Raw genomic sequence first — 27,189 nt, 5'->3', positions numbered from 1 at the left:
GGTACCTAAGTCTGGACTGTAGGGAAGCGTCTGTAATCCACAACCGGGAACTCCTTCGTGGAGTTGGGTACCTAATTTGTTTCTTATGTGAATGAGTGAGGCACCTGGCTCACTCCACAAAAAACAGCAGAAGGAAGAGGAGTTGGTGGTGCTGCCCACCTTGTAACATTTGGCTCAGTGGTTGGAGCACTCGCCTGGGATGTGAGAGAGACATATTAAATTTCCCTTCTGCCTGATGGGGAATAAGTTCTTGAATGGGGGACTCCCACATCTCTCAGGAAAGTGCTCCAATCACTGAGCTATGGGATATACTAATGGGGGGCGGAGGGGACTCCTTCTGCCTCTCCTACTGAAGCTATTCCACTTTCAAAGAGTCATTGGAGCCCCAGGGGCTCCCACCTTCCATGTGAGTGCCCTAGACACCAGGCTATAGAGTCATTCTCAGTCTCTGATGCAGGGATTCTAATTTCTACACAGTGGAACAGCTTCAACAGGAGAGACTGCAGGAGCTCCTCATCAGAATATCACATAGCACTGGTTAGCGCATTCTCCTGAGAAGTGTAGAAGACCCTTCTTCAAATCCTTTCTCCCTTTCTGACAGAGGGGGGAATGGAACCTGAGTCTCCCACATCCCAGGTGAGTGCTTGAACCACTGGACTAAAATTTATAAGGTGGGCAGCACTACCTCCATCCATCATTTGAATGGGACCTGATCTAGTAGGCAGTCTCTGAGTACACCTACTGGATCAGGCCCCACATGCGAGACAGGTGGAGGGTGTGACACTGGTGGACCAGGTGCTAGCTCATGAGAGAGCGCCAGACCAATTCACTTGTGTATTAGTATAGATAAAAGTGATTATTAAATGAATAAGACTGTATTTGATGTTTAAACTTCATGAAAAGTTGGGATGTTACTTGCACTGTTTTCACTTCTCTGTATCCCGTTATAATGTAGTAGCAAACATTTACATTGTGTAACCCCTGTAACTAAATAACGCATCAAATGAGAAAGAAGCCTTGTGGAATGCGAATGAAGCACTTTAACAGAAAAGTGCTAATTTCAAAGCAAGTGGTCATTGTGTGTGATGATCAGAGGTCAAAGACTCAAAATGCATTCCTCACTCGCCATAATCAAAGGAAAAGCCCACGTGAGTAGTGACACTGTCATCTTGTTTTTTGTGAGAAGCTATAAGCATAAGCACCGACTTCCCCTCTGCCCCGTGGGTGCTTGACCCCCCCCCAAACCCCATCCCTGGCCTTGCCCCTGCACCACCTTTGTCCAGCTCCAATTCCACCCCCTTCTCCCAAGTCCCCGCCCCTGCCCCGCCTCTTTACCGCCTCCTCCTCTGAGCACACCATGTCCCCACTCCTCCCAGAAAGTCCTAAGCGCTGTCAAACAGCTGTTAGACGGCTGGCAGGAAGTGCTGGGAGGGGTAAGAGCAGGAACGCTGCACTTGGAGGAGGAGAGGCTGGGGGGCGGGAGGTGCTTGGCTGCCGGTGGGTGCAGACCACCCACTAATTTTTCCCCTTGGGTGCTCCAGCCCCGCAGCACCCATGGAGTTGGCGCCTATGGCTATAAGTATGGATTTAAGGAAATATCTTGCATCTCTAGACTGTTTGAACACTTATGGGAAAGTGTACCAGATGCAAAGCAGAGATCCCCAGAGATAATCCGGGTACCCTGAAAAGACTTTTGGGAAACTGGCAGTTTACTACATCATTGCCACCATTTGGAATTACAAATGGTGATATAACTGTGCATATATTTTACCTGCTTTAACCTCTCAATAATTCACATTTCCTTTTCTTAGCTAATAAACCTTTAGTTAGTTTATTATAGAACTGTCTGCCAGCGTTGTCTTTGGTGTAAGATCTAGGATACCAATTGATTTGGGGTAAGTGACTGGTCTCTTGGGACTGGAAGCAACCTAAATGTGATGTGATTTTTGGTGCAAGAGACCTTTTATCCAAAGTCCAGTTTGTCTGGGTGGCAAGATAGATTACAGAGCCTAAGGGGACTGTCTGTGACTCCATGGTAAGACTGATACACTGATCCAAGAGTTCACATTTGTTACTGGCTTGGTGAAATCTAATTATAGAACAAAGCACCAGTTTGAGGTGTCTGCCGTGTTTTCTGACAGTCTGACCTGAGGTAGGCACTCATGGTCATGAGCCATTCCAGACAGCGTGACAGAGGGAATGCCTATCTTCTCCCAGTTCATGGATTGCTCTGGAGCCTAGGTGGAAGATAGGCATCCAGACACCAGATGCTGCAATTAGACACTCATGGCTGGCTCATGCCAGCTGACTTGGGCTTGCAGGTCTCAGACTATGGGGCTGTTTTGCAGTTTTGACATTTGGGCTTGGCCTGCAGTCTGAACTCTGGGACTCTCCCACCTTGCAGGGTCCTACAGCTTGGGCTCCAGCCCAAGCCCAAACGTCTCCAGCACAATTAAACAGCCCCTTAGTCTAAGCCCTATGAGTCCAAGTCGGCCAGCAGCAGGTTTTTAATTGCAGTGTAGATATACCCTAGAGCAGTGGTTCTCAACCTATTTACCATTGTGGGCAGCATCCAATAATGCCTGTATGTCTCTGAGAATGTCCAATGGGCTGCAGCTGTGTGCTGATTGGGCTGCAAGTGGGCCATGGGTTGAGAACCACTGCCCTAGAGTGAGGCAGCAGTGCAATGCTCAGAGGCAGAATCTTAGGCACCTTTCACTCTGAAAATATGGGCAACTGAGTGAATTTAGGTCTATAGGGTTAGGTGGAAGTGGAGTAGGGGTTTTGTAGATCACAGGGGAGCCTGAACTGATGTTTAGGTGCCTAAGTACCTTTGTGAAGCTGGGCTGTAATGACTAGAGGACCATGATATATCATCAGTTTTTAAGCAGAAATTCCCTCTGCTGTTATTGACAAATATGGCTTAAAACTCAAGGCACAATCTGGCTGAGAATGAAGGCAGTAATGAACAAGACTGTTGTTGTCCAAACAGAAACTCTGCTAAGCTGCTCTTCACTCTTAAAATGTAACCGTTTTAATGCAAATATAGATTTTGTTTTAAACTATTTATCATGTATGTATATATAATGTATATAATCCACATCATAGCAAAAGAAACTGTAGCAGAATATAAAGATGTTCCCAAGATCTTCTGAGTGCCCAATGGTTAGATATTGAACAGTATATTAGAACATAAACATTTTAAAATGTATTTTAATATGGAGAAATTAATACTTCATCTTTGTTGAAGGTGGTAACCTGCTAATCCCCAGTACTCTTTAGAAACCAAATGAGTGACTGAAAGAGTTACTATATCTATTAGGTATCAGTGGGGTAGCTGTGTTAGTCTGTAACCACAAAAACGAGGAGTCGGGTGGCACCTTAAAGACCAACAGTGCCCAAATAAATCTGCTAGTCTTTAAGGTGCCACCAGACTCCTCATTGTTTTTCTATCTACTAGATTACTTGATTGTGTTGTTTTATTTGTTAACAGTTTAATTCAACTATTCTGAATCTAAATGGAGGACTTGAATCACCAAGATTTGTCAATCCCCACCCCTTCTCAGGAGAGCTAATTCATAGAATCATAGAATCTCAGGGTTGGAAGGGACCTCAGGAGGTCATCTAGTCCAACCCCCTGCTCAAAGCAGGACCAAACCCAACTAAATCATCCCAGCCAGGGCTTTGTCAAGCCTGGCCTTAAAAATCTCTAAGGAAGGAGATTCCACTACCTCCCTAGGTAACCCATTCCAGTTCTTCACCACCCTACTAGTGAAAAAGTTTTTCCTAATATCCAACCTAAACCTCCCCCTCTGCAACTTGAGACCATTACTCCTTGTTCACATGATAGTTTTTTTTTAAAAAAAAGAAAAACATGTAAACATAAAATAAAAGTCTAATTGATATTAAAACTGAAATAACAACTAAGTCAACTTGATTAAAGATATTTTCTTGTAGTAACCTCAAGCTAGTGAATTATTTAAGTTACCACACGCTAACATTCTCCAGAAAATAAATGTGGTGCTTCTCGTTCAGTCTCCAGGGTCAGTACTTCAAATCAATGAACTACTTTATTCAATCCCACACCAAAAACGAAATGTGAAGGTGGCCCAATACCTTTTCCTCTAACTCAAACCGTAGGAAGCATGGACATAGGTCACTCGGGTCAGTCACCTCAATTACACCCTATCAACTTCATCCACTCCAACTGCCCCACCCACCCACCCCTCACATTTATGCACAGCCAGCACCCTTGTCAGACCCAACCTCCCCGTTCTCTGATCCTCACAGCAAGTCTTGCTCCTCCCCATGCTCCCCAGAGCCGCCCTCTCAGACTTTCCATCCCCCCAGCAGCCAGGCGCCCCCTTGCCGCTCCCCCGCAGGGGCGCAGCGCCTTGCCTTGCGGAGACGGCCGTGTTCCTGTCGCCGGGGCCGGGGCGCTGTGCTGAGGGCTGGGGAGAAGCCTGGGTGCGGGGTGGGACAGGGGCTAGTCCGCTTCCCCGCCCCAGCCCGGCCAGGCCCGACTGTGTTTACCCGCCTCTCCTAGTAACCGGCGGCTGCGGGCCCGTCCCCATAGCAACCCCGCCGGCAACGGCAGCCAGCAGAGCCGGCAGCAGAGGGGCCAGAGCCGGAGCGGGGCCAGGTACCGGGGCGGAAAGCGGGTGAAGGGGGCTCCTGTGGTCCTGCCGCTGCGAGCGGTGTGCAGGGGCTCAGCCCTCACGGGAGTGAGGGGGCCCAGCCAGGCTGGGTCTGACCCCCGCCCCACAGTGGGGGAGCCTCCCCCAATGAGTGAGAGGCCCAGGGCGGTCTGATCCCTGGCCCACAACAATGCAGCCCCCACTAGTAAGTGAGGGGCCAGGGCTGGTCTGACCCTCTGTCCCACAATGGGGGGTGGGAGGGGTGTCTCACACCCAGAGATCTTGGAAACAAGCTGTTCTCCATGCCCCAAAGTGTAGGAGCCTCCCGCTGCATGTCCCCAGTGAGAGAAGACACTTAGGCCTCTATTGACTCATAGGGCTCCCGCCCCCAAGTAGGTGAGGGGGCCTGTGGCTCACATCCTCTTATTTCTACACTTAAATTAGATGAAGAGTTGGCTATGTTTACCTGCTCTCTGCGATCCTCCAGTTCTCATAAAGTTGCCTAGCATTAGCTGTAAATAGGATTGTCACCTGCCTACATTTTCGCAGCATCATCCCTTTTTTGAGGTGGCTGTCCTGGGAAGTATCTGAGGGTGTTCAGTACACACTGCCAGCTGTCCAGTTTTATGGGCTCAGGATCACCCTGGATGTTCTGAGTTTTTATACCTGAGATGTGGCAACCCAAGTTGTAAGATGCCCCTTCATTTTCAGTTTAAACTGTTTTTTACTGAAAAAAAATCCAAGTTTTACAAAAAATATTTTTTTTATCATTCAAATATATAGAAAATATTTTTTTTAATTAGGAAAATACAATACATTGCATGAGATATATGTATTACAATAATCTATTTGTGTGTATATGCAAAGCTGTCTGTTGAAGTAAGGCTATGTATTAGTCTAGACCAGTGGTTCTCAAAGCCAGTCTGCCGCTTGTTCAGGGGACGCCCCTGGCGGGCCGGGCCGGTTTGTTTACCTGCCGCGTCCGCAGGTTTGGCCGATCATGGCTCCCACTGGCTGCAGTTCACCACTCCAGGCCAATGGGGGCTGCGGGAAGCAGCATGGGCCAAGGGATGTGCTGGCTGCCCTTTCTGCAGCCCCCATTGGCCTGGAGCAGCGAACCGCGGCCAGTGGGAGCCGCGATCGGCCGAACCTGCGGATGTGGCAGGTAAACAAACCGGCCCAGCCCGCCAGGGGCTTTCCCTGAACAAGCGGCAGACCGGCTTTGAGAACCACTGGTCTAGAAGATACACACAATAAACAAACAGGCCTGCATGCAAGCTCTGAAGTGCGTGCGCATCTGAATGTAATGATGAATCTCATGCCCACCACTTAGACATTTCAAGCTGTTAGCAGATAATGGTTTAAAGATTTGACGCACTAAAATGGGAAGAAAATGAAAATCTGTATCAGAATACATTTCAGAACACAAAGAAGTATTCAAAAGTTTAAAAAAAAAACAGGAGAAAAGGATGAAGTTGAGTGTATGCTCTGAGCATGGTGTGGTAGCTAAAAGTTCGAAGTCTACAACAGTAAACTGTTTATTCAAATGAAAAGTTTTATTTGGGGATTAGACCTATATTGTTTTCTTGCACTCAGAGGTGGCATTATGTTTTGAGTTCTGTTTTAGTTCTGCAGCAAACCACATTGAATTCCATTCATCAAGCATTAATTTACTGAATACTTTTTTCTACTGAATAGTCTTTCCTTTTGTCCACCAAAATAAACCGTGATATTTACCCAGCAAAATTATTAATAGTTTTTTGCACTGATTTTCACCTGTTTTTATTTTTGTAGTAATATCAACCAATAAATTCCCAGGCAAAATTAAAATAAAAACTAAAAGCGAAGGACCCTAAAGATGACAAAAAAAAATCTCTTAATCCCATTGCAAACAGAACAGAACCTATTTGCTTTTCACTTTTTGAAATGTTATTAGTATGGTTAATTAACAGAATTTTCCCCAAGTAGCCTCATTCTTTTTAATATAACATTAGCAAGCCTATTCCCCGCATTGCTGGTGCAGCTCCATTGAATTAACTGAATCAGGCCCAAAGGTGCTTATTGCTAACTATTAAGTCTACAAATGTATTCTTTTAATAGTTTGGAATCTTAAACATATTTAAAGAATAAACTATTTATTTGCTAAGGCACACATCGTTGATATTAGCTGAAACCATGGGAGTGGCACTGACAAGAGCAGCTCAATGGACCTCGGCTGGTTCTGGAACTGGCACACTAGAACTCACCCCTTTGAATGAATCTCTTCTAAATGACATAATTAAGTTTGCAGAGAACTTCAGCTCTAGACATCCTCAAGAAGCAGTATTTGTCTTCAGAGAACCACTTGAATGGAAAACACAATTGGATTATTCAATATTTGAATTAGGTTATGAGATCAGGTAGGTCTGAATGGCAGTGGTTTTTAAACATATTAAAGATGAACTGCAAAGAAAAAAAATTGTGCTAATTTTGTATAAGGAATGTTTTCTCTTTTTATTGTATTTGTTTTCTCCTAGTTTGTTACATTGGACATTTTGTATTCTGATTTATAACTTTTCCCCAAAGGACTCTGAAAATATTTGTAGCACCTAGATTGTGACTTCACAGCTGTGTGTTGAAACCTAATCTCCAGTTTCTTACTGAAGTGGGGCGAATATATTTGCCTTTGTCTATTCTAGGAATTTTCACACCCTATGTCTAGTGCTGGTGCAGACCTGCCAGTGCCAGCAATGAAGGAGGCACTAATGTAGGCCAGGCACAGGTGTTTTACACACTGTGAGTATGTCTAGACACCTACGGCTGGCCCTGGCTAGCTGACTTGGGCTCACGGGGCTCAGGCTGCAGGGCTGTTTCACTGCTCTGTAGACTTTTGGGTTCAGGCTTGAGCATGGGCTCTAGCACCCTGCAAGGTGGGAGGGCCCGAGACCCATGAGTCTGAGTCAGGATAGCACAGGTCAGCTGCAGGTGTCTAGTTGCTGTGTAGACATACCCTGAGTCACCTTACCTTGAAATGAGATGCAAAAAACAATGCAAAAAAGTCCTGTGTAGTTATACCCACTGAGTCTTAGGTCCTGTCCGCAATGTAATTATAACTGTATTGGTGTACCCAGTTACAACATAGTTGAGCCGAGCCATGTTAAAGGAATTGTGCTACAGCTTTGAAAAGAGAAGGATAGTTACACTTTTTTGGAATAAATTGATAAATTAAACAGTAATAAGTCACCATGACTAGATAGTATTCATCCAAGATTTCTGAAGGAACTCAGACATGAAATTTCAGCACTACTAACTGATATGTAACCTACTGCTTAAATCAGCCTGTGTACCAGATAACTGAAAGGTAGCTAATGTAACACCTACTTTTTAAAAAGGCTCCAGAGGCAATCCTGGCAATTACAGGCTGTTATACCTAACTTCAGCATGAGGCAAATTGGTTGAAACTATAGTAAAGAACAGAATTATCAGACACATACATAAACATTCCTTTTATAAAGGAAAATCATGCCTCACCAATCTATGAGAATTCTCTGAGTGGGTCCACAAGCATGTGAACAAAGGTGATCCAGTGAATATAGTGTACTTGGACTTTCAGAAAGCTTTTGACAAGGTCCCTCACCAAAGGCTATTAAGCAAAGTAAGCAGTCATGGGATAGAAGAGAAGGTCCTCTCATGGATTGGTAACTGGTTAAAAGATAGGAAACAAAGAGTAAGAATAAATGGTCAGATTTCACAATAGAGAGAGGTAAATAGTGGAATCCCCCAAAGAGCTGTATTGGGACTTGTGCTGTTCAACATATTCATAAACAATCTTGAAAAGGGGGTGAATGATGAGGTGGCAAAGTTTGCAGATGTTACCCAAAATTAATTGAGATAGTTAAGTCCAAAGCTGACTGGGAAGAGTTACAAAAGGAATTTCACAAAACTGAGTGCGTGGACAACAAAATGGCAGATGAAATTCAGTGTTGCTAAGTGCAAAGTTGTGCACATTGGAAAAAAATAATCTCAACTATACATACAAAATGATGGATCTAAATTAGCTGTTACCACTCGAGAAAGAGATTTAGGAGTCACTGTGGATATTTTTTTGAAAACATCCATTCAGTGTCCAGTGGCAGAGAGAATGTTAGAAGCTATTAGGAAAGGGATAGATAATAAAGTAGAAATATCATAATACCACTATATAAATCTGTGGTATGCCCCGACCTTGAATATTGCATTCAATTTGGGTTACCCCATCTGAAAAAAGGTATAGTAGAATTGGAAAAGGTGCAGAGAAGGGCAGTGAAAATGGTGAGGGGTATGCAACAGCTTCCATGAGATGAGATTTTAAAAAGACTAGGACTCTTTAGGGTAGAAAAGGGACGACTAAGGGGGGGATGTGATAGTGGTCTATGAAATCATGAATGGTATGGAAAAAGTGAATAGGGAAGTGTTGTTTACCCTTTCACATAACACCAAGAACTAGGGGTCACCTGATGAAATTAATAGGCAGAAAGTTTAAAATGAACAAAAGGAAGTATTCACACAACACACAATCAACCTGTGGAACTCATTACCAAGGGATGTTATGAGGCCAAAAGTATAACTGGGTTCAAAAAAGAAATAGGTACGTTCATGGAAGGTAGGTCCATCAATGGCTATTAGCCAAGAAGGTCAGGAACACAACTCTATGCTCTGGGTGTCTGTCAACCTCCAACTGCCAGAAGATGGGACTGGATGACAGCTGTAATGACCCTATTCTGTTCATTCCCTCTGAAGCATCTGGCACTGGCCACTGTTGGAAGACTGGATATTAGGCTATATGGACCATTGGTCTGACCCAGTATGGCCGTTCTTATATTCTTATGTGTATTTCTGTTGCCAGCTGTAATATATTAATATATATTTCATTGATAGACCTTAGTTTGGTAAGTAAGGTACAGCAGCCTAACATTTCTTTCTATAAACTCTTTTGATATTGCAAGTCAACATGGTCTATTAGTAAATAGAAAGGGGAATGTAAATTAGGAGACATGGTCCATTTTTGATTCAGAGCTTTGAGCAGCATTCTCAGAGTTGGGCTCTACCTAAAATTTTCCTTTAATAAAAGTTCTCTCTTTATGAAGTATCATTTTATTCTTCTAGTGGAACAACTGTTCAGTCAGAAGAAAGAGACAAAGATGGTCAACCATTGCTTCTCCTCACTGCCTCAACTATCAGAGTACGCAGTTTTAGCCAACTCTCTCGTTTGCTACATGTGGCTATGGAAAAAAAGTTAAAGGAAGCACAGGCATGCCTTCAAGGTTGGGTTTTATTTTCTTGCCCTTGAATTTTAATGTTTAAAAAAATAAGAGAAAGAAAGAAACACATACGTTACATTTTATTTAGTACAAATTTTGGCTTATGAGAGATTGGTTGAAAACAGTGATGTGATGAACCAGCAAACTTCTATTTTTTTATTTTTTTACCTTCACTGAAGTGAGTAATATAGAGCTCTGGAATAATGTTATAATGTTATAAAGATACATGTATACTGATTGGTACCTCAACAATTATAACAGATCATATATTCAAATCTTGGCATACTAAATGTATCCTCAGAAGCTAATAATAGTTTTTTCTGTACTTTTAACGTAATCTCCCTTTTATAATGTTAATTTATTAAAAATAACCAACAAAAATATGTTATGCTTAAGAAGTTCATGGCTATGAACATTTTCAGATCTTTCTGATGAATGCTTTTAGAAAATATGTAATAGTATAGTTATTGGGTCATATCCAGTTCCTTGTACACAAACTGTGACTAAAAAGCACCTAAGTGTCCTAAATTAGACACCTATGGGGATGCAAGATCTGAGTAACATTCATTTGTGAAATTGGTAGAAAACAAGTTAGCTACAATTCTGATGCAGCCACAGATGTATTGGGCCTGATTTGTAAAATGCTCACACAGCAAAGGCACACACAGGGATCATGCCAGCAACTGCTATGCACCTGTGTAAGAATACTGTCACTTATTGGGCCACTGAGAACAAGAGGAGTTTATAAAACCAGCTGACATACAGTTGTGTCACTGGTCATTGTATAATACAGCTGGCAATCCTGAGCAAGTGATAGCTGGGCCTTTTATGGAATCATTGGGATTGTTGCCAACAAATCTTTTAAGACATTGTTTTATACTAAATCAAACGTCCGTAATGATGGCTTTTCGGTGAATTGAGCCCATTGACTTGATGTTTGGGCCATCGTCCAATTTTATTATCCCTGAAGGTAAATACTGACATAAAAGAAAGTTTTAGATTTATTGAATCAAGAGGTAAATATCAATGTTTATTCACCAGAAGACAGCTCCTGTTTGTTACTTGTTTGTTTTACCTGAATTTTGTTTTCATTTTGTTAAAAACTGATATATTAATGTATTTCAAATCACAATAAAGTGATGTGAAATCATTTACTCCTACAGGATAAAACAGTAACATTTTAAACCTGTTAAGGAGCCCATTATCTGTCTTTTAAAATTAAATGTGTTCATATTATAAGTTACCATTGTTAAAATGCTTTGGCAGTGAAGGATTTTAAATATCCTTTAAGATCAGTTTTAAAGTATCATTATCTTTATATTGACAATGTTTCTCATTTACAGCCAATAGAGATCCTATAGTGAAAATTCTTGGCCCGGGATATGGGACCATAGAAGGAGAAGATATGTCTATGCTGCGCTTGCTGGATAGAATGAAAAAAGATGATGATCCTGATACAGAGATTAAAATGAAGATCTCTCTTCTTCTTCAACAGCTGGATATGCAACTACTTAACAGTTCTTTAAAACATATTTCACAGTAAGTGCATTGCAAATTAAACTGTCCATTTTTAGCCAGTAAATCTTTTGTTTTGTTTTTAAATTAAATTCATTTTAACCCAAAACATGTGCTTTTGGTGTGATATGAAGAAATCACTCAAAAGAGGTATGAAAGTAATTATCTTTATTGATTTATGAAAACCAGGAAAAGTTGCTGAAAGATATTTTCTGGAGGTTTAACAATATGAGTATAAATATGTGTGTGTGTGTGTGTTTGTGTATACATATATATGCATGCAGTGCATATGTTCTGTATTTGAAAGCAACTCAATATCATATATATAAATAAATAATACACTAGCAATTAAAACATTTTAATAGAGTTGTTCATTTCGTTATGAAAGTACCCAAAAGATTATACTGAATTTGTCAAAGAGTTGTAACAGTTTCATTTTAGTTGTGAAACTAAAATTTCACTAAATAGCTGTTTGCCTTTTTTAGTTATTTTTCAACTACTCTGAAGCTAGTGAAAGGAAAGAGCAAAATCCCTTTATACAATCGTCTGATTATTTTTTTAAAATCTATTTTTATTATTAGATTTTAGACCATTTTTTGTTAATTACAGAGAGGTGAGATTAAGTCCAGTTGCTGTAAAAAATGAAGTGGATCTGCTCAAACATTTCTCTGGAGAAGGAGAAGATACTGTGCTGGAGTCTCTTGAATATACATCAGGTTAAAATTCTACCTTTTATGTTTTTGTTTTATCATGTTTTACATTTACACATATACATTAAATATAATACATTTTATTTTTTTTTCATGTAGATGTTAAAATACATTCATTATCTCTTACTGATTTAAAATGTGTATTTCTGTTTTTAAGTAATGATATAGAACAACATGTACCTACAGATACTCAATTCTTCAACCTTGATTTACATAAATAATCCCTATTAATTTCCCATTGAATTCAGTGGGACTAATTAAGGGCTTGGTCCTGAGAAGTGCTGCACATGTGTTTAAGTGGTTTGTTGCATCAGGCCGGAATGCTCAGCACTTTGCAGGATCAAGTCCTAAATGAGTTCAGATTGTTGACATAAGTAAGGGTTGAAGGATTGAGACCTTAATTTGTATGAATTTTATAATTAAAAATCTATTCAGGTCTTAATATTAGAAATAGCAATATATTTTTAAAAATAACAAAAACACTCTTGTTGCAGATTATGAATTCTCCAATGGATGTCGAGCCCCACCTTGGAGACAAGTCCATGGGGAAATTTGTTATTTGATTGTTAAACCACATGACACCAATCCTTTGTATATCACTTGCAGCACAGCAGGAGTGTTTTTAAATGGAGTAAGTAACAATAAAAACTCAAATCTGGGATAACAGAAACTTGAGTACTGTATGTAAAAATGGGTGAGTCCTGCCTGAGGAACAAGTTTGGGAAACACTGTATTAGAGTATGTGGCCAGCTTTCTACCTCCTTTCACGGTGTTAGCATGCTCTAATAGTTCGCAATCAATATCTATGCATGACTTAAAGATGTTCCAGTATCTGCAGAGCCACTACATGGTCTTCAGTACATACCTTCTCTAAGCACTATGCCTTGGTCCATGCCTCTAGATTCGGTGTGGCAGTTGGCTGTGCGGTTCCATCTTCATTTCTGGACCTGATTCTGTAGCTCCCTCCTTGCCATGAGTATACTGCTCTCGGGAGTCATCTGAAGTGGAGCAAGCATAGGAACACTATTCAGAGAAGGAGAGGTTACTCACCCTGTGCAGTAACTGTAGTTCTTTGAGATGTATGTCCCTATGGGTGCTCCACTACCTGCCCTCCTTCCCCTGTACTTCAGAGTTTCCTTGTAGAACTTTGTGGTAGATTTTGTGGTAGAGGGTGGTTTGTCTGTGCAGTCCCATATAACCCTGGTGCGGGGCACAAGGACATGTAGGACACATGTGCAGGCTGAACGGACACTGCTAATGAAAATCTCTGAATGAAGGCATGTGGGGCGCACGTCACCTAAAGTGGAGCCCCCATAGGGACACACACATTGAAGAACTACAGTTACTGCACAAGGTTACTGCACCCTCTCCTTCCTGAGTCCCAGTCCCAAATTATTTTTCTCTCTTCTTATGATGATTGCTTGTATAAAAATATAAGAGTTTGGGACAAGTATAATAAAGAATAAAACCCACACAAAATTTCACAGATTTTTAAGGAAAAAAACGCATACATTTTTTGCCCCAGCTATAAATAAGGGCATTCTACTGGATGAAGTGCTTACTACTATGAGTCCCATTGAAATAATAGAGTAATAGATTTTGTGGCCAGAACGGGCCATTACCATCATCTAATCTGACCTGCATAACACAAACCATAAAATGTCACTCAGTAATTCCTTCATCAAGTCCATAACTTCTGGTTGAGCTACAGCATCTCTTTTAGAAAGACATCCATTCTTACTTTTAGTGATGAAGAATCAATCACATTGTCCTCACCTATAACTATTTCACATTTTGGGAAAATGTATACCTTCAAGTCAGTGGCACTGCTATGGGTACCCGCATGGCCCCACCATATGCTAACATTTTTATGGCTGACTTAGAACAACGCTTCCTCAGCTCTCGTCCCCTAATGCCACTACTCTACTTGCGCTACACTGATGACATCTGCATCATCTGGACCCATGGAAAAGAAGCCCTTGAGGAATTCCACCATGATTTCAATAATTTCCATCCCACCATCAACCTCAGCCTGGATCAGTCCACACAAGAGATCCACTTCCTGGACACTACAGTGCTAATAAGCAATGGTCACAAACACCACCCTATACCAGAAACCTACTGACCGCTATACTTACCTACATGCCACCAGCTTTCATCCAGACCACATCACACAATCCATTGTTTATAGTCAAGCTCTAAAATACAATCTGCTCTAATCCCTCAGACAGAGACAAACACCTACAAGATCTCTATCAACTGTTCTTAAAACTACAATACCCACCTGCCAAAGTGAAGAAACAGATTGACAGAGGTATTCCTATCTCATAGAACTGGAAGGGACCTTGGAAGGTCATTGACTCCAGTCCCACTAGTAGGACCAAGTACTGTCCCTGACAGATTCCCCCCTGATCCCTAAATGGTCTTTTGAAGGATTGAACTCACAACCCTGGGTTTAGGGGGCCAATGCTCAAACCACTGAGCTATCCCTCCCCCCACAAGAGCCAGAAGAGTACTCAGAAGTCACCTACTACAGAACAGGCCCAACAAAGAAAGTAAGAATGCCACTAGCCATCACCTTCAGCCCCCAACTAAAACCTCTCCAGCACATCATCAAGGATCTACAACCTATCCTGAAGGACTCTCACTCTCACAGATCCTGAAGGACCCTCACTCTCACAGATCTTGGGAGATAGGCCAGTCCTTGCTTACAGACAGTCCCCCAACCTGAAGCAAATACTCACCAGCAACCACGCAACAAAAACACTAACCCAGGAACCTATCCTTGCAACAAAGCCCATTGCCAGCTCTGTCCACATATCTATTCAAGAGACACCATCATAGGACCTAATCACATCAGCTACACCATCAGGGGCTCATTCACCTGCACATCTACCAATGTGATATATGCCATCATGTGCCAGCAATGCCCCTCTGCCATGTACATTGGCCAAACTGGACAGTCTCTACGCAAAGGAATAAACGGACACAAGTCAGACGTCAAGAATTATAACATTTAAAAACCAGTCGGAGAACACTTCAACTTCCCTGGACAGTCAATTACAGACCTAAAAGTGGCAGTTTTTCAACAAAAAAACTTCAAAAACAGACTCCAACAAGAAACTGCAGCACTGGAATTAATTTGCAATTAATTTCCATTAAATTAGGCTTGAATAAAGAGTGGGAGTTGATGGATCATTACACAAACTAAAAACTATTTCCCCATGCTAATTTTTCCCCTACTATTACTCACATCTTCTCGTCAACTGTTTGAAATGGGCCGTTCTGATTATCACTATAAAATTTTTTTCTCCTGCTGATAATAGTCCACCTTAATTGATTAGTCTCGTGACAGCTGGTATGGAAACCCCCATTTTTTCATGTTCTCTGTGTGTGTATATCTATATATCTATATATATCTTCCTACTGTATTTTCCACTGCATGCATCTGATGAAGTTGGTTTTAGCCCATGAAAGCTTATGCCCAAATAAATTTGTTAGTCTCTAAGGTACCACAAGTACTCCTCGTTCTTATCCCTAATTAAGTTCTTCCAATGGTTAATTATCCTTACTGTCAAAAATGTGTGCTTTAGTTGTAGTCTGGATTTGTCTAGTTTTAGCTTCCAGCCATTAGCCCTTAGTTGTGAGTTCAATCCTTGAGGGGGCCACTTAGGGATCTGGGGTAAAAGTCAGTACTTGGTCCTGCTAGTGAAGGCAGGGGGCTGGACTCGATGACCTTTCAGGGTCCCTTCCAGCTCTATGGTTTATTTCCATATATTTTGTTATACTTATGTCTGCTAAATTAAAGAGCACTTGTCAGAAATCTTCTCCCCATGTAGGAAGTTATAGAACATTGTTAAGTCACCTCTTAATCTTCTCTGTGATCAGCTGTAAACAGATTGAGCTTCTGTAGTCTCTCACTGTAAGGCAGGCTTTCCAGATCTCAGATCAGTGTTGTAGCTCTTTTCTATATCCTTTCCAATTTGTCACCATCCGTTTTAAAGTATGAACACCAGAACTGGACACAATAGTCCACTAATGGTCTTGCTAATGCTATATACAATGGTATATCCCCTCCATATTTCTAGTTGCTATTCCCCTGATTACACATCCTAGCTTTCTTAGCCACTGCATCATACTAGAGGCTCATGTTCATTTGGTTTTCTCCCACGGTCCCTAAGTCCTTTTCCATGGGACTACTCACAAAGCACCACACGCAGTAGTAACTACTTGCAGGACTGGGTCTAAGATGCTGATCATGCAATGAGTTCCATGTGAGTGGACCCTGGGGGGGCTCTATGCTGGCACAGTGGTCAGTTGTGTGAAGATCATTGCAAGTTTGGGACTTATGTTCCTTAACAGTATTTACCTTACAGATAGAAATCTATTATGAAAGAAGAAATAATAATAATTTAAAATTGTGTCCTTTTTTAAGGGTAGAGGAAAGGAGAAAGATGATATTGACTATGAGAGAAAAAGTGACATATGTAAAGATCTTATAACATTATTAAGGGAAAGATCACCAAAATTTGTAGAGAATATGGCTAAACAGGTATGTATATTCTGATGTTATTTTATATATTGTATTGTGATATAGTGTGCTCCCATATTAGTAGTGGTGCTTAGAAGTCAACTCATCCCAGTTATGTGGCATGGCCCTTTAAGATTTTGGGAGGCTTTGATGTATGCAAAAGATCTAGGAAATAAGATATTGGAGTAGAGGAAGCAGTCCCCAGAATATGTAATGATTGGGAGAAAGTCAGTTACTGTTTGTTTAAGGCGCTGGGATCAAAAGTCTTGCAGAGTGGGTGGGGCAAGTCTCTCTTGTCTTCCAACCATTTGGGAATGAGCTGTGTATATTCAGAGAGACACCAGCAGGAGAAGGCTGTCAGCTGAATCCTCTGAATCTGGGGACTCTTTGTAGAAAGGGACCAGCTGAATGAGAAGCTGGTTGAAAGCCACAGCTGGCCTGAGGTAATGAGCACAGCTCAAAAAGGGGAGCCATGGGCCTTCTTTGCCAAGGAGGGAGCAGCTTGACTGAAACCCTCTATCTCCAAGAAACAGAGCTGTTAAGACTCCTGAACCTAAAGTGGAGCTCTTTGGGGGAAGCTGTATGAACTAAATAAATTGAATCCTAGGAGAAGGGGAATACTGTTTAAAGACTCTGGAGGCAAGTAGTTTATTTCTGAACACTAGTAGAGCAAGCTGAGGGAAGTGTGCATGCAGGGCCCTGCTTGGCCAACAGGTGGCATGTCCTTTGCGTCACTGTTACAAATAACTGCATTTGTAAGAATTACATGGGTTCTGACCAACTTGGTCTAAAACACAAACATTGCTATATAATTGACTTGCATAGTTGTTAGATTTCTGCAGCAATGTTTCTAAAGAAAGTTAGTAAAAATCTGCTGCATATTTCATGTTTTCTGTTGTAGTTACAATGTATATCCATGATTAGATGTAGAATTTCCAAGAACTTGCAATGCCTTAATCTTTTTTGTATTAAATATATTCTTTTGTACTAAATATATTCATATCCTATAACATCAAATTATGACAACGGGAGACTATTTTTATCCTCACTCGTCCATGAGTGAGCTAGTAAGTAAAAAATATCTTTGTGATTACTGTATTTATACTACATTCTTTCAGTGACACCTTTCTAATATTTCTAACTACTTAAAATATTTTTAAAAGTTGAAATGTCAAGTTTTTAATTTGTTTGTTTTTTCTTCCAAATATATGTTTCTTTTGATAAAACTTATCTAGAGAAAGTTCTGTCAAGTATCATTATCAAATAGTAATTGCTAAAATTTTATGGATTAAGCTACCAGTTTTATCAGTCATCTGCAACTATAAGCCTCCTCCCAGAATAACTGTGGTATGATACAGTGTTATTATATACAATATATAGTTTTTATTACTATAAGTGCAAGATCCAGCCCAAAGAGAAAATGAATAATGAAAATGGGTAAATGAATAATGAAAATGGCTAAATGAATAAAAAGACACTCAGATGTATATTATAGATTTCTAGGGACAAAGGAAACCACAAAATGAGAAAAATTGGAATGGCATTTACAATACAACTTACCAGACTGTTTTTATACTACATACTAACACAGTCTTATAATACATACCATTTACATTTAATTAATAATTGTTCATACTTTGGTATCATCAACAATTTCTTTTTCTACAGTTGTTTTTCATATCACATTGGCGGCTCACAGTCATCCTGTGATCAACCAATACTCCGAGGTCCTTCTCCTCCTCTGTTACTTCCAACTGATGCGTCCACATCTTATAACAAAAATTCTTGTTATTAATCCCTAAATGCATGACCTTGCACTTTTCACTATTAAATTTCATCCTATTATTCCAGTTTCCAAGGTCATCCAGATCTTCCTGTATGATATCGTGGTCTTCTTCTTCGAGTGATTGCTCCTATGCATTCCATGTAGGTGTGCGCGCCGCGCGTGCACGGCTCTTTGGAACATTTTTACCCTAGCAACCCTGGAGTGGCGCCGCCATGGCGCTGAATATATACCCCAGCCGGCCCGTCCACTCCTCAGTTCCTTCTTACCGCCCGTGACGGCCAGTTGGAACAGTGGAGGGCTCCCTTACCTCCACAGCTCTTGCGTTTCTCCATTTCCTATGTGTTCATAGTTGGTTAAGTTAGTTTAGTTGTTAGATTAGTTGAATAAGTTTAGTTAGATATAGTATAGTTAGGGAATTAGAGGGGTTTTAGCCCCTCTTCTTCCACAACCGGTGCGGGCTCATGCCCAAGGCACCGGGGTTTAAGCCCTGTGCGGCTTGCCAGCGGCACATGCCTGTCGGGGACCCGCACGACTCCTGCCTGCGCTGCCTAGGGGAGACCCATCGTCCAGATAAGTGTCCCATCTGCACGGCATTTAAGCCGAGAACTAGAAAGGAGCGGGACACTCGCCTGAAGCAGCTCCTTATGGAGGCGACACTTCAACCTCCCACGCCGACCCCAGCGGCACCGAAATCGTCATCGGCGCGCAGGGCACCGGCGGCCCCGAGCCGCTCCGGTACCGAGACTGCTCAAGCTCCGCAGCCGGCACCGGCATCCCGGCACCATTCCCTCTCTCCAACGAGGAAACGGAAGACGGCGCAGACGGCCTCCAAGCCGCATGCTACGGGACAGCTTGCCCAGCCACCACCGGCCCCTCCGGTACCGGCTGTGGCGGTGCACAAACCGTGCACGGTACCATCGACTCCGGCGCCGCAAGAGCCGTTGAGTCCGGTACCACCCTGCTCCCCGGTGCCAACTGCGGTTGAGCTGCAGCTCCCGTCCACGCCCGAGACATTCTCGACGGCGAGAGAGCTCATCGAGCTCACAGAGGCACCGAGCCTCCGGCCCCCGGCACCGCCGGTGCCGGCCATTCAGTCAGCGGGCAAGCCGGCGATGATGCGGCCACCTCCCCCTGACGGACGAGAGAGACGTCGGTCCCGCTCCCGCTCCCGGTCCTGCAGACGTTCACCGCCACGCCGTTCCAATCTCGGCACCGTTCACCATCGCGGTACCGCTCCCCGTCTCGGCACCGGTCGCAGTCCCGGTACCGCTGAACATCGCGGTACCTGTCGCACTCCCGGAGACGCCCCCGGTCCCGGTTGCCCGACCGCCGGTACCGAGGGAGGTCCGGATCCCGGTACCGTTCCCGGCACCGCGACTCCCGAAGCCGCTCCCGATGCCGTCGGTCGAGGTCACGGTCGAGCTCCCGGCACCGCAACAGTCGCTGGTCCCACTCTCCATCCCGGCACCGCGATGACCGGCACCGATCCTCGGCACCGTCCAGGGACCTACTGCCGGCATCCACGGCGCAATCTTTCAGCGCCTCTGCCCCGCCTTGGCCTTCGCGTCAGCCCTCAATCGCCTCTCAGGCGGGCAGCGGGAGAGATCTCCGGGCCGACCCCCAAGGCCAGGACCACGGACCGCAGCAGTGGGGTTTTTGGGTCCCTTGGGCCTACCACGAGCCTCAAGGTTTCCCCTTTCCCCCAAGGCACGTGGGCCCTGAACATAGGGTGCCCGAAGCCACGGTGAGCAGACCTCCCCCATCACCACCGGGTGAGGCCCCGTCACCACCTGGTCCCACTCAGCGTCCAGGGTCCGAGGCGGCTTCACACCCCCTGGAAGAACCAGCTCCAGAAGCGGTGGTCCAGGGTCTGTCTTCATCATCAATGCCGAGAAGTCCACTTTAACTCCATCGCAACGAGTGGAGTTCATCGGAGCGGTCCTCGACTCCAGTTTAGCCAGGGCCTGCCTCCCTCGGTCTCGGCACCAGACAATGGTCTCCATCATTCGGGACCTACACACTTTTCCCACGATGACAGTTCGGTCCTGCCTACGCCTCCTGGGCCACATAGCATCCTGCACATTCGTGACCGCGCACGCCAGGCTGCGCCTTCGCCCATTTCAATCTTGGCTGGCGTCGGTGTACCGCCCGCATCGCGATCCCATAGATATGGTGGTCACGGTCACGAAGCCTACCCTCGATTCGCTCAGCTGGTGGCTGGACCCAGAGGTCGTGTGTGCAGGAGTCCCGTTCCGCCCTACTCGCCCATCCGTCACCCTGACCACAGACGCCTCAGCGTTGGGATGGGGGGCTCACCTGGGCGACCTTCACACGCAAGGTCTCTGGTCGCCCCAAGAGCTCTCCCTCCATATCAACGTCCGGGAGCTGAGAGCGATCCGCTTGGCGTGTCTCGCCTTCTGCGCCCGTCTGCAAGGCCGCTGCGTGGCGGTGTTCACGGACAACGACGGCGATGTTCTATGTAAACAAGCAGGGCAGAGCTCGCTCCTCCCTGCTCTGCAAGGAAGCGATGCTCCTGTGGGACTTCTGCGTGACCCACTCGATTCGCCTGGAAGCGTCCTTTCTTCCAGGAGTGCAGAACACGCTGGCCGACCGTCTCAGCAGATCGTTCCTCTCCCACGAGTGGTCTCTTCGTCCGGATGTGGTGCACACAATTTTCCGGAGGTGGGGGTTTCCCCAGATAGACCTGTTTGCCTCCAAGGAGAACAGGAAGTGTCACCTGTTTTGTTCGTACCAGGGTTGCTCCCCAGGCTCCCTGTCGGACACATTCCTCTGCTCCTGGACGGATCACCTCCTCTACGCCTTCCCTCCGTTCCCGCTCATACACCGGGTGCTACTCAAGCTTCGGAGGGACAGGGCCCGCGTAATACTCGTCGCTCCGGCCTGGCCAAGGCAGCACTGGTACACCCTGCTGCTCGAGCTCTCCGTTCGGGATCCCGTTCCCCTCCCGTTATGGCTGGACCTCATCACACAGGACTTCGGCAGACTCTGCCACCCGAAACTGCAGTCCCTCCATCTTACAGCTTGGTACCTGCATGGTTGACCCACGCAGAGAGGGACTGTTCGGCGGCAGTACAGCAAGTCCTACTTGAAAGCAGGAAGCCTTCCACTCGCTCCACCTACCTCGCGAAATGGAAGCGTTTCGCACTCTGGTGCGATCAGCGCGGCCATAATCCCTTCCTAGTCCCTATCCCTACAATCCTGGACTACCTGTGGTACCTTAAAGAACAAGGTCTTGCGGTCTCCTTGAAGGTGCACCTGGCAACAGTGTCCGCCTTTCGTCCATCCATGGGAGGTCGGTCCATCTTCTCCAACCAGATGGTTTCCCGCTTCCTTAAAGGCCTGGACCGCTTATACCCGCCGGTGCGGCGTCCTACCCCGACCTGGGATTTAAATCTCGTTCTGGCCAAGCTTATGGGACCGCCCTTCAAGCCCCTGGCCACATGCTCTCTACTCTACCTCTCCTGGAAGACAGCCTTCCTAGTCGCAATTACATCGGCAAGACGAGTTTCTGAGCTCCGTGCATTAACGGTTAGTCCACCATACACCGTATTCCACGGAGACAAGGTGCAGCTTTGACCACACCCGGCCTTCCTCCCTAAGGTGGTGTCGGCCTTTCACCTCAATCAGGAGATCTTCCTTCCAGTCTTCTTCCCGAAGCCGCACGCCTCACCTCGTGAGCAACAGCTTCACACCCTGGACGTCCGCAGGGCCCTCACTTTTTATATCGAGCGGACGAAGCCCTTCTGGCGTTCGCCACAGCTGTTCGTGGCGGTTGCCGACTGCATGAAAGGCGAGCCGGTCTCCTCGCAGTGGATTTCCTCCTGGGTGACGGCATGTATCCGGACATGCTACGAGCTTGCTCGCGTGCCACCATGCCGCCTCACCGCTCACTCGACGAGAGCGCAAGCCTCATTGGCCGCTTTCCTGGCCCATGTCCCCATCCAGGACATCTGTAGAGCGGCCACCTGGTCTTCTGTTCACACCTTCGCTTCCCATTACGCGTTGGTCCAGCAATCCAGAGACGATGCAGCCTTCGGCTCCGCAGTCTTGCACTCTGCCACGTCTCACTCCGACCCCACCGCCTAGGTAAGGCTTGGGAATCACCTACATGGAATGCATAGGAGCAATCACTCGAAGAAGAAAAGACGGTTACTCACCGTAGTAACTGTTGTTCTTCAAGATGTGTTGCTCCTATCCATTCCAGACCTGCCCTCCTTCCCCACTGTCGGAGTAGCCGGCAAGAAGGAACTGAGGAGTGGATGGGCTGGCTGGGGTATATATTCAGCGCCATGGCGGTGCCACTCCAGGGGGCGCCCAGCCGGCCCGCCGGAGTTGCTAGGGTAAAAATGTTCCGAAGAGCCGTGCACGCGCGGCGCGCACACCTACATGGAATGGATAGGAGCAACACATCTCGAAGAACAACAGTTACTACGGTGAGTAACCGTCTTTTTCTCTGTATGGACAATACCTCCCAGTTTTGTGTCATCCGTAAACTTTATTAGCACATTCCCACTTTTTGTGCCAAGGTCAGTAATAAAAAGATTAAATAAGATTGATCCCAAAACTAATCCCCGAGGAACTCCACTAGTAACCTCCCTCTAACCTGACAGTTCACCTTTCAGTATGACCCTTTGTAGTCTCCTCTTTAACCAGTTCCTTATCAACCTTTCAATTTTCATATTGATCCCCATCTTTTCCAATTTAGCTAATAATTCTCCATGTGGAACCGTATCAAATGCCTTACTGAAATCGAGGTAAATTAGATCCACTGTGTTTCCTTTGTCTAAAAGATGTTACCTTCTCAAAGAAGGAGATCGGGTTGGTTTGGCATGACCTACCTTTTGTAAAACCATGTTGTATTTTGTCCCAATTACCATTGACCTCAATGTCCTTAACTACTTTCTCCTTCAAAATTTTTTCCAAGACCTTGCATACTACAGATGTCAAACTAACAGGCCTGTAGTTACCCTTTTTTCCTTTCTTAAAAATAGGAACTATGTGAGCAATTCTTCAGTCATATGGTACAACTCCTGAGTTTACAGATTCATTAAAGATTCTTGCTAATGGGCTTGCAATTTCATGTGCCAGTTCCTTTAGTATTCTTGGATGAAGATTATCTGGGCCCCCCAATTTAGTCCCATTAATCTGTTCGATTTTGGCTTCTACCTCGGATGTGGTAATATCTACCTCCATATCCTCATTCCCATTTGTCATCCTACCATAATACCTAAGCTCCTCATTAGCTTCATTAAAAGACTGAGGTAAAATATTTGTTTAGATATTGGGCCATGCCTAGATTATCCTTAACCTCCACTCCATCCTCAGTATTTAGCGGTTCCACTTCTTTCTTTGTTTTCTTCTTATTTATATAGCCATAGAACCTTTTACTGTTGGTTTTAATTCCCTTTGCAAAGTCCAACTCTACGTGGGTTTTGGCTTTTCTCACTTTATCCCTACATGTTCTGACCTCAATAAGGTAGCTTTCCTTGTTGATCACTTCCATCTTCCATTCCTTGTAGGCTTTCTGCTTTTTCTTAATCACCTCTCTGAGAAGCTTGCTCATCCAGCTTCATCTACAGCTCCTGCCTATGAATTTTCCCCCCTTTCTTGGGATGCAGGCTTCTGATAGTTTCTGCAACTTTGACTTGAAGTAATTCCAGGCCTCCTCCGCCTTTAGATCCACAAGTTCTTCAGTCCAATCCACTTCCCCAACTAATTTCCTTAATTTTTTAAAGTTAGCCCTTTTGAACTAAAAAACCCTAGTCACAGATCTATTTTTTGTTTATCCTTCCATTTAGTTTGAACTGAATTAGCTCATGATCACTCGAACCAAGGTTGTCCCCTACAACCATTTCTTCTAAGAGGTTCTCACTACTCACCAAAACCAAATCTAAAATGGCATCCCCTCTTGTTGGTTCAGCAACTACTTGGTGAAGGAATCCATCAGCTATCGCTTCCAGGAAAATCTGAGCCCTATTCTTATTACTAGCACTTGTCCTCCAGTCTATATCTGGGAAGTTAAAGTCTCCCATGATCACACAGTTCCCGTTAGTATTTACTTCATTAAAAAGCTCTCTATCCAAATCAGATCCTGGTGGTCTATAGCAAACCCCAAGCACTATCCTGGAGAGGCTGTAGTAGCTTTCTTCCCCAATGTGAGTTTTGCCCAGACAGACTCTGTCTTATCCATTCCATCCCTTCTTATTTCTTTACAGTCTACCTCATCATTTATATACAGTGCTACTCCACCACCTTTGCCTTTATTTCTGTCTTTCCTAAACAGCACATACACTTCAATACCTGTACTCCAGTCATGACTATTATTCCTATAATATCTGTTTTCACTTCCTGCACTAGGAACTCTAGTTCCTCCATTTTGTTACCTAGGCTCCTTGCATTGGTGTACATCAGGGATCGGCAACCTCTGGCACGCGGCTCGCCAGGGTAAGCACCTTGGCGGGCCGGGCCAGTTTGTTTACCTGCCGCGTTGGCAGGTTCGACTGATCGCAGCTCCCACTGGCCGCGGTTTGCTGTCCCAGGCCAATGGGGGCTGCGGAAAGCGGCGCAGGCCGAGGGATGTGCTGGTCGCGGCTTCCCACCTCCCCCATTGGCCTGGAGCGGTGAACCGCAGCCAGTGGGAGCCATGATCAGCCGAACCTGCTGACGCGGCAAGTAAACAAACTGGCCCAGCCCGCCAGGGTGCTTACCCTAGCGAGCCGCGTGCCAGAGGTTGCCAACCCCTGCTGTACATACATCTTAATGTTTGCTGTTTGGCTTCACTCACATTCTTTACCTGATTAGGCACAGACATTCTACTGCCAGTATCTCCTATTAGACTGGTATCTACACTACCCTTCCTCCTTATGTCCATTCTCCTACCCACGGCTGTATCCTTTCTTACTTAGTTTTCTTCGCTCTCAATGTTAAAATCTGGGTGGAGATTACCTGGACATCTCCCAACCATCTCCCCCAAATTCCTAGTTTAAAGCTCTCTTAATCAGTTGTGCCAGCCTCCATCCTAGAAGTCTATTTCCCTCCCTACTCAGGTGAAGTCCATCTCAAGAGAACAGTCATCTGTCCATTAATGCCTCCCAGTGGCCATACATACCAACGCCTTCCTTATAGCACCACTGCCTGAGCCATCTGTTGAGCATCATAATCTTGTCACACCTTTGTTGTCCTTCTCTAGGAATGGGCAGAATCCCACTGAAGATCACCTGAGCCTCGATTTCCTTACGCGTCTTCCCGAGCCTTGCATAGTCTTCCTTGATACATTCCAGCAAGAATCTAGCCGTATCATTTGTTCCCACATGAAGGACAATCAGTGGATTCTTTCCTGCTCCCATTAGGATCCTCTTCAGCCTCAGGTCCACATCCTGTATCTTAGCACCCAGCAGACAGCACACTCTTCTGTTCTCTGGATCAGCTCTGGTTTCAGGCCTCTCTGTTCTTATCAATAAGGAGTCCCCAATCACGTAGACCTGCCTTTTCCTGGTGATGGTGCAATTCTCTGGTCTATCCCCTGTTCCCTCTGGCTGCAAGTCCTCTCGATTCCTATTCTCTCTTGCAATCCTCTGCAACCCATTCTGTATCCTCCTGGGGCTCATATTTGGTGGTGTTATCTCCAGTGGCTCCTCCCCTCTTCCTATAGGACTAGCTGCTCTTCTCTTCTTCCTTGCCCTCTCACCTTCAGTGACCACCTGCTGTGCCCCTTCTTCATTTTCCAACTCCGCAAACCTGTTCCTGAGCTCTATTTCTCCTTCACTAGCCCGTCTTTTCCTCTACCTGGTTCTCTTAGTCACATGCTTCCACTGTCCACTTTCCTCACCCAGCAGTCTCCCCTCAGAGTTTTTTGGTCCTGCTTCCATCTGCAAGTCTGAGCTTTTCCCTTCAGCCTCCTCGTGTCTTTGCTCCATCATCTGCTCGAACCCCCTTCTAAACTCAACCAGAGTTTCCACCTGCATCTCCAATCCTCGGATCTTTTCTTCCATCAGCTCTATCAGGCGGCACTTCATGCAGACTAAACTCTTTTCAGGTACCCCCTCCAGGATCATGTACATGCCGCAGCTTCCACGTCCAGTCATCTTCATTGTGTCTTCCACTGCTTGGGTCACTACAACTGCTGCCTCTGTATCTGTCATAGTCTTTCCACCTAAATCCTGTTAGTCTGGGAAACACAAATCAACCCAAAACACCACCACCCACAGCAAAACAAACCCCCAGCGAGCATCAAAACACTGCCAGAACACCATACGCCCACTTCACTAGCTTGTCTGTTCCTCTGCATGGTTCTTCTAGTCTTCCCCCCAAACTTCTCTTGCACACTCCCACTCAAACTCCCCTGTTAACAGCTCTGTGTGCTGGCTCCTGTGCTGCTGCAGCTGTCTGTGCCACTGCCTGACTGGCTGTTAGGACCCCTAGTTGGAGAAGCCTAGTTGGAGGACCCCTAGTTGGAGAAGCCTCGCCTCCTAATCAGGGCTCAACTTCTCTCCCAGCACACTGCCCCTACCAGCCTCTACACATACAAATACAAATAGCTACAAATACCGTCTCCTCCAAATACCTTGCCACCAGGCTACAGCAGCTCTAAGATTTAAGTGTGTCTTTGGCTTCCATTCGGACTGCAACATTAGCTAGAGTAAAAAATGTCCCATTTTACCTCTTACAATAGCATCCAGTAATGCCAATACAGTTAAAGTTGTTTCATCAT

General features: G+C 44.9%; 1 protein-coding gene across 2 annotated transcripts in view; it reads left to right on the top strand.

Annotated features, from left to right (window-relative positions):
- Positions 1-4,333: 4,333 nt before the first annotated feature.
- The window catches only part of ODAD2 (outer dynein arm docking complex subunit 2), a 166,941-nt gene continuing 144,085 nt past the window's right edge, over positions 4,334-27,189 (top strand). The window contains exons 1-7 of one of the 2 annotated variants that reach the window (XM_045004392.1): positions 4,334-4,642; positions 6,785-7,036; positions 9,762-9,919; positions 11,260-11,455; positions 12,041-12,147; positions 12,636-12,772; positions 16,577-16,693. In XM_045004392.1, coding sequence (XP_044860327.1) covers positions 6,813-7,036; positions 9,762-9,919; positions 11,260-11,455; positions 12,041-12,147; positions 12,636-12,772; positions 16,577-16,693 — 939 coding nt within the window. In that variant the 5' untranslated portion in view covers positions 4,334-4,642; positions 6,785-6,812. The other variant, XM_045004393.1, reaches the window with a different exon arrangement.

Source organism: Mauremys mutica, chromosome 2 (assembly GCF_020497125.1).
Source record: "Mauremys mutica isolate MM-2020 ecotype Southern chromosome 2, ASM2049712v1, whole genome shotgun sequence".
In the NCBI taxonomy this organism is placed as follows: domain Eukaryota; kingdom Metazoa; phylum Chordata; order Testudines; family Geoemydidae; genus Mauremys; species Mauremys mutica.
This window is presented reverse-complemented; position numbering and strand designations above follow the sequence as displayed.